Genomic DNA, 8645 nt, shown 5'->3' with positions numbered 1-8645 from the left:
TTGGTAAATGCTAATTGCCTACCTTGGAAACAAAACCAGGAAGGCTGGTTGGTTCCTAGCTTAGACATGACGTGTTGTAAGCTTTCTGTGCAGTTGAATAATCCGTCAGGATAATGTTGGGACCAAACAAGAGTTGGGGATTGTATTTTTCATTTTCTATCATGTATTTTTCCCCTCCCTTTTTTCTTTAGCTTCTTCATCCATCTATTTTTTAATTTTTCTTTTACAGAATACTCTTACCCTTAAGGATGGACCTGTAAATACACAGCATTTCCTCTTGAGTCACTTAAAAATACTTACTTCTTTGGGGCATCAATCCACATTAAAGGACAAGATTCATTGCACCAAACAGCTACTCTTAGAAAGTTGCTTTTACAACAAATATTATAAAATGATGCTTTGATTGAAGGATGACATCTGACATTAACGTCTCAATTGTGCTCACTCATTCTGAAGGAATGGCTCCAATGAAAGTAAATTGCTGCCGAAGACAAACCAACTGGAAAAGACCCTTGTGCTTTTTTTTTTCCCTTTCTTTTTTTGTCTCTTAAGGTTTTCACAATGGCTTCAAAGGCAATGTGAATTAATCATTTGTTTTGACCCAAGAGCGGCAGAACTTATTTTGAAGACTTAAACAGGCAACACAAATGTAAACAGAAATCTGGGACTCCCAAATGCTAAAGTTGGAAGGAGTCAGTCTGAAAACATCAATTCTACTCAGCGTTTATTTTCACTTGAAGAGAGTGGAAATCATATAAATCACGGACAAAACGAGTTCTTCTTGCCTGGCAATTGTCCACATGAATCTGTTAACCTTTAAGTATAGATACAGAATTTTTTAATAGAAAGACAGGGCAATATGGCAGTTAGTTAGCAACTGATACTGTAAACTATAGGAGATACAAAGTTCTGTCATATAAATTAATTGCCATTACAAAAAGGCAACTGCTTGAGCTAAGAAGGTACAAAAACTGGTAACTTCCATAAATATAACAAGAAGCTAAGTGAAGAAATACATAACAGACTGTTTTTCCTATATAATATTCGAATATGCAAACTAAGACACCTGTGGCACTTTACATGAAAGTGGGAATATGACAGACCACGCACGCCACCCTCCCACCCACCCATGTCCGTCCAAGCCCCCTCCCCTCCCACCAAGTGGATTTCCCAAACACAGCAAATTCTAGGGTTACAAGGACAGGATGCCGCATGGAAGCAGCAAGACGGCGAGCTCTGAACTGCTAGACAAAGAGGGAGCCTTATTGACAGTTGTAAAGCATTAGGCGTCAGACAGAAACTTGTCAAAAACAGCTGTTGTTGGGTACTGATTGATAATGTTTTCATTCTGACGGCTGAGACACTGCAGACAGTCGTGGGTCTGAGAAGAAGCCCATCCCTGGCGCACACATGAACACACACACAGACAACGGGAAGTCATTTAACAGATGGCTTAGGAGCACTCAGCTACGCTATCTTAAAAAGACAACATTCTACATTTAATGAACTTGCAGAGAAAGCAACGCCTAATAATCGTTTATTTTTCACAGAAGATGAGCACAACAGGACAAAATAAAAGCAGGAATTGTGCAAGTGGTCATCGGAATAAAAGTTTTGTGCTGCTCATGGGTTACATTTTAAAAATATTCCAGGATGCTGCAGACCAAATCTGAATATGAATCTTTTCTGATCCATTTCATTAAAAAAGAAAAAGAAAGCTTAAAAGAAGTGTTCGATGTTTCAAAGGTAATGATTTCCTTAAAATTTACCCACAAGATCAAACCATAAAAACCGTATCTGAATGACATATATCTTCTGGAGAATTACATCAGCTTATAATAGAATGCAAGTCTGTGGTATTTGGGAATCAGTCAATGGAAAAAAAATTCCAAACATGTTTTTATTGCTCAGGTGAAAGGAGCAGTTTTCTCTCATTTGTTCACTTTGCAGTTTAAATGGTCAAAAATCTACAAAATGTGCCAAAGGGTATTTTATCCATTAACTTCAATATCCATAGATTATTCCTGATTTAGAAAAAGTCAAAGGTGCCAAAACTTGGTAGAACTGTACATTTATTTCTGTATAATTTTATCATTTAAACTAAATGCAAAAAACAAAACAAAACAAAAAAACAGTTCCAAAGACTGAATCTAGGCCTTAAAATTATTTGCTGCAGCCCTAGCACATTTTTAAGGGCATACTGAAACCCCTGAAAATAGAGGTTTATAATAGAAATACTGATAGACCTTTAATTACTGGATGGAGACATTGACAGACTCCATTAAACTACATTAGCACTTACTGAATGACTACACAGATGATTCTGCCTTTATTATCTTTGTCAAATCCACGCCAGCTTAAGCCCTAGCCAGTATAAACTATACTTCATTTGGCTGTTTTTAAAAAGTTTTGTCTATTATTTTAAAAATTACTTTCTCTATTTAAATCAGACATAAGATTTTTAGAAAAAGGTTTTCAGAAACATATTACACTGCAGCTTCACTTAATGTTGAGTAATTTTTCCATTAAAAAAATATGTGAGGACTTGATGAAATAGTAATCAGTGATTCATGCACTGTGCCTAAATTTCCTCTCTTCTCAAAAAAGGAAATAATATCTTTGCTCTTAACAAAGAGTGGACTGAGTGAGAGGGGACTGAGGGAGACTTTAGATGTAAAAAAAAAAAAAAAATTAGGCATCTTGTCTTTAAGTTCTTTGAAGTCAATTTTACTATGGCAAGGATATTCCTTTCTGATAAGGTGATTAACTGAAGTTTCTGGTGCTTATTTTTTCCCATATGCTGTAAGGCCAGTACACAAAGAACTTAAAAAAAGATAAAACCACCAAGAGACTTTGAAAATGATATACATATTATGGGGAATGCCAGTCACACAACACTCCACCCCAAACCCAGGGTAAATGAGCCAAGGTTCTCAGTCTCCCTGAGTCCTCTAAGGGATTGATTTCTATGAGCCACAAATTCCATCCATTTTAGCACAGAGAAGAGCCGCTTAGAACAACAGAAGGAAGAGACATGAGGTGAAGATAATTAGTGGTAAACAGAGAATAAATTCTCTCTCAGTAGTGTGTACTTGACGGTAATGCCGATGATAAGTCACCTGATTTACAGAATATTCACTTTAATAGAAAAATGAGAGTTTGAGATAACTGGAAGAAAACAGATCTGAAGCCATTACAGTCTTGATACCAAAATAAAATTAAAAGGGGAAACTAACATGGTAGGTTCAAGGCCTTGTGGGAACCCATTTTCTTCACCAGATTTCACATTCTTACAGCTTCATGGTCCTTTTCTTCTAACAAATTTATCAGCTGAGAGAAGCTGTCTTTCAGTGCCTCCATGTCATCCAGTGAGCAGGGCTGCAGAATCCAGCGTTTTCCACGTGCAAGTGGTTCAAGTTCAAAATATTTTTTGACCTTAATTGGGGGGAGGGAGAGAAACAGATTATTAATTACATCAGAGTCTTTCTCTTACTGAAATTTTTTGAGTTATGAAGTAGGGGAATTTTAAGAAGCTATGTGAACTTGATGTTCAGGACTTTCTAGAAACCCATCTGCAGCTGTGGTTATAATATGGGTTATATGTTGTGACCCGTGAGTGTTTTCTTTAGGGGTGAATGAACTGCTTGCAAGCTACCATTCCACCCATTCACTTAACAGCATGGGAGGTCTGATAAAGTCTGAGAAAGAATTATATGTACTACGGCACAGGTCAAAAATACACAGCAGAACACCAAAAAGTTGCAATTCAATCAAAGTAATTCTAGCAGAATGCCTTTCATTATATCACCTTGCTAACTTACTAAACTGGTGACAGCCAATAATATGTACACTATCAATTACACAAGACAATTATTTTGGTCAAACATACACACAACAAAAAAAATATAATTTAAATAAGCCTTTGTCTCTCTCATTTAAATATGTGTCTCTGGCATGTGTTTCTGAGACCCGGGAAAGTGGTTTTCTAGTTAAGAGATGGAAAGCGACTGCATGTACACGCATATATATACTTATATAAATATGCATACACACATAAAGTCTCTTAGCTTTCTTTTCCTCCCAGTCATGAATTTTCAGGGAGAAAAAAAAAATCAAGACTTTATAACTGTTATGTGGGGTGTAGCATGTGCTACTGGAAAAACCTATTCTACTATGAACTGGTCACAAGTCACCCTTCGTGTGTACGAGGTAGGATACTGACCAACAGCATACAGGGTTACCGACTCAGGACAGCAAATAAATATCAAATAATCATGGTTTCCAGAAGTATTGATGATGTTTCTCTCAAAGGGTATGATAAAGTACGAAGTTCATGAAGCTACATACACACATATACACGCACACACACTGTATCACACAAGAACAGGATACTGTATTTTGGCGGCAGGGTTTACAGTATATCAAACCCAATGAGTAGCAACAACAGAAGAAGTATCATTCAAAGACGTTCTTTGTCAACAAACTGAGTTAAATCCCATGTGCCATGGAGTTACCACTTGCCAAGGTGTTACCTTAATCAATACCTTGACCCAGAAAAAAAAAGGTGTTCCAATCTTATGCCACTTCCAAATGTGGTTTCATTTTGACTTTATCAACACAAGTACCAGACTACTGTTAACAGCAGAGATATTCCATTCAAAGTGGTATTAATATGTGTGTACACTTTTTATGTAAGAAGATATAAATAACACTAAGCTTTTATGGTACTTTAGGAATCCCAAATATGCTAACACTTTACAGTTCAAGTGTGTCCCAAAAGTCCTTCAAGAGATGTCTGCAAATTCATAATAAATACTCCTCCTAACAACAACCACAAAAAGTCCTTGAGAATGGAAGGACTCTCATTAATTCTGATTCTGAAGAGTAATGGAAAGCTCATTTACAGATCAGAAAATGGGGCCATGACTTCAGAACAATTTTTGGCTAAGGTATTTTACAAATACGAGGAATTCTCCCTTATGGAAAATGTAAGGTTCATTCTTTTAGTTTCTTTAGGGCAGTGAAAATGACTTACTTTAATAAGAATCTGAAATTGCCTGTGCAAAGACCAGGACCAAGAACCCAGTTTGCCTCCTCAAGGGAGGGAGGGGCTGCTGGTCTGTGGACCAAGGGAGCGGTGGGCCAGCATGGGGCGAGAAGAGCAGGCAGGAGCGACAGGTGGGGGACATGTTCAAATCGACAGCTAGAAGGAGGAGCTGGCTGCTCTAAGGAGTTTAAAATCAGAGGCTAGTCTCTTTGATTATGCCACAAAGAGGGCTTCAGGTTGTGTCACAGAGGGAAGGTGTGCTTATGATGCAATATGCTACTTGATCAACGATGCCTCCCATCAAGAGTGGACAGTGTGTCGGATGCAAATCTGGTACAGGAAGGAAGTCGTACCCTTGTCACACTGTATAACTTCAAATCTAAAAGAACAGCATTTTAAACATTGCTAATAACCGAGAAGAGGACTAGTGGCAAGAAATCCAGTAATATTAAAGGCTAACACAGTATGTGCATATTACTAACACTACTTCCGCCAAATGGTTCATTTAAAAATTCACAGAATTCATCCTAGTAGCGTATTAACAGGTAATTTAAAAACAATGTTAGGAATAGATGTAGATAATTACAAAATATTGATATTACAAAACGTGATATTTGACAGTATGGATCAGATACAAAAGCACAATACGGATTTTAGCTACTAGGCAACTGAAAATGTAGTCTATGATGCAGGCACACTTGGAAGATAATAAAGATGTCCAAAGGTTTCAGAAGTTGTTCCTGAAGGAAATGGGAGCTTTGATTACAGGGTGGTCACCAGATGAAGGAGCCTACTGGTGTTAAGCCGACAACCATGGCGGGTAACCTGAGATTTTCAAATCTGTAACCTAAGTGGGTATCTAATTCTCCCATATTCACTTTCAGTTCAGTTCAGTTCAGTCGCTCAGTCGTGTCCAACTCTTTGCGACCCCATGGACTGCAGCAGGCCAGGCCTCCCTGTCCATCACCAATTCCCAGAGTTTACTCAAACTCATGTCCATTGACTAGCTAATGCCATCCAACCATCTTATCATCTGTCATCCCTTTCTCATCCTGCCTTCAATCTTTCCCAGCATCAGGGTCTTTTCAAATGAATCAGTTCTTTGCATCACGTAGTCCAAGTACTGGAGTTTCAGCTTCAGTATCAGTCCTTCCAATGAATATTCAGGACTGATTTCCTTTAGGATGGACTGGTTGGATCTCCTTGCAGTCCAAGGGACTCTCAAGAGTCTTCTCCAACACCACAGTTCAAAAGCGTCAATTCTTCAGATCTGTAACCTAACTGGGTATGTAATTCTCCTATATTCACTTTACTGGTATCCAAATGACTCCACACCACTCTACATTTACAATATTTAAAAAACAAGTGTGGCATTCCAATGATATTCAAGTACAGCAAGTGACTGTGTTTGCTGTGGGAACATAGCTTTTCCCTATTCAGAGTTTTATGTTCCTAAAAACAGAGTACAATACAAAAGAGGGGAAGATGAAGACAATGTTCTGTCTTGGACTTTTTCTTCAGGATAAAATTTTTATTTTGTTTTCCTATATTAATCTGAAGAGCACATTTTACCACCTCCTCCCAATACTACAATAAAAATTACCTACTCACACACTCAACTTGTCCACATTGCTTTTTCTGTCCTTCTACATGCCTGAGTATGATTGTAAAGAAGGTGTTTAAGTTTGACCAACATCAATCATATGCTTATATATCATATTCAAGGTTAAAAAGACTGCCTGTGAGGCAGAGATCTGTTTTTTATGATGAACATCATTTTTTAAAGGTTATTTTCTAATCAAAATAAACATTTAAAAAATGACTCAAGAGAAATGAACCCAACTCTTTTTGACTGCTTTATCAGCTGCTTAAATGTCATGGCTAACTGGAAACTGCTGGAATTAGGAGCTGGTGGTTGTTTCACATTGGCTTCTGGCGATGGCACTTGGGGCAATGACATCAGAATACAGCTGCCTGGCAACCTGCGGTCATTGAGCTATTTTCGGGATGGCCACAGAGAGTGGGCATTTGTCAGTGGCCATGAATCCACCCTAGAGATAGGAAAACAAAGCCACCATAAGTTGCCAACCTATTTAAGCCTGGCATCAGGGCCCTTTCTTCCTTCACAAAACTGTGGGGTGACCTGCATTACTGCATTCCATTATCCACACATCGCATTTACTGTAAAGTCCTAATATAACAGGGACAAATTGGTACCCTCTCGTTGCTGCTAATTGTAGCAGCTGTTAAACCTGTGACATGTTGCATAGCACAGGAGACCCCCTAGTTGGGTGGGAGATGTCTTTCATGTGTCCTTGAGTGGAGAAGTAACAAAATAATTCTTTCATATGTAACGAACCTCTAATGAGGTTATAATGATATTCATTGTTTTCCCTATCTTGCCCTTCAAAAAACATGTTCAAAAATTTTATTTTGGGGACTTCTCTTGCAGTCAGTGGCTAAGACTGTACTCCCAATGCATGGGGCCTGGGTTAAATTCCTGGTCAGAAACTAGATCCCACACACTGCAACTAAGAGTTGACATGCCACAACTAAGGATCCCATGTGCCACAGCAAACATTCCACGTGCTACAACTAAGACCTGGTACAGCCAAACAAATAAATATTTTTAAAAAATTTTATTTTTAATTCCTGCAAACCTGTTGTGACCAAATTTCTGAAAGTCATGTAAACAGTTTCTGAACCGTAAAGATAGGTCTTTCCTTTTTAAAAACCTGCAAATCTTATTTATAATGATAAGCTGCTTGTTTTTCTTCTGTTTTTGTTATGATACCATGTAAGTAGTGCATGGTCAGAGTTGGCTTTGTCTTCCTTTAAACACTTTTGGGGAGCAGGGTCTACACCCAAGGGGTTACTGTTCTCATGTTACATGGAGTTGCTTTGTAAGCTCAGATATTTATAAACAGTACTTTGACCCACATTCATGTCTGTCAAGGTGTGACAACTTTTCAGGATATGTGGGACTCTGTTGTGTACCTTAGAATATGCCACCCCTACTCCTAGTGAATGCAATGCCATTAGTACCAACCAGTCCCTGCTATAGCTAAAAGAATACTTCCCCCTCGCATGCCCAGAATATCACCTGGCACAGTCCTGCTCCTGCAGGAATCTCTTGCCCCTATCTGGAGCGATTCGCTTATTTTTCCGTACTTTCACCACTAGAGATAGAAGCTGGATATTTTCTTTCTTCTTTTTTTTAAATTGCTTTTTTAAGTCACACACTATTGTTATTGAAGTCACTCAGTCATGTCCGACTCTCTGTGACCCCATGGACTGTAGCCTACAGGGCTCCTCTGTCCATTGGATTTTCCAGGCAAGAGTACTAGAGTGCGGTTCATATCCGGGTGCCCTCCCCCCCCAAAAAAAAGAGTACTAGAGTGGGTTGCCATTTCCTTCTCCAGGGAGCTAGATATTTCCAACCCTGCTGCTTCCCCAGATCCCCATCTACACACAATACATATGTTCTCTCTGCAGGAAACTGGCTGATTACAGTGGACCTCTCATTGCTTGGGGGTGGAGGTGGTAGGGTGAGGAGCTGAATAAGGAGGTTTGGAAATCTGCATCCTGAAAGCTGGCT

General features: G+C 38.7%; 1 protein-coding gene across 1 annotated transcript in view; it reads right to left on the bottom strand.

Annotated features, from left to right (window-relative positions):
• Positions 1-707: 707 nt before the first annotated feature.
• Positions 708-8645, bottom strand: part of ARL15 (ADP ribosylation factor like GTPase 15) — a 462946-nt gene continuing 455008 nt past the window's right edge. The window contains exon 5 of the mRNA XM_004016996.5: positions 708-3435. Within this exon, the coding sequence (XP_004017045.1) occupies positions 3283-3435 (153 nt within the window). The 3' untranslated portion in view covers positions 708-3282. The remainder of the gene's footprint in view (positions 3436-8645) is intronic.

Source organism: Ovis aries, chromosome 16 (assembly GCF_016772045.2).
Source record: "Ovis aries strain OAR_USU_Benz2616 breed Rambouillet chromosome 16, ARS-UI_Ramb_v3.0, whole genome shotgun sequence".
Taxonomy (NCBI): Eukaryota; Metazoa; Chordata; class Mammalia; order Artiodactyla; family Bovidae; genus Ovis; species Ovis aries.
Note: the sequence above shows the minus strand (reverse complement) of the source record. Positions and strands in the feature narration are given on the sequence as shown.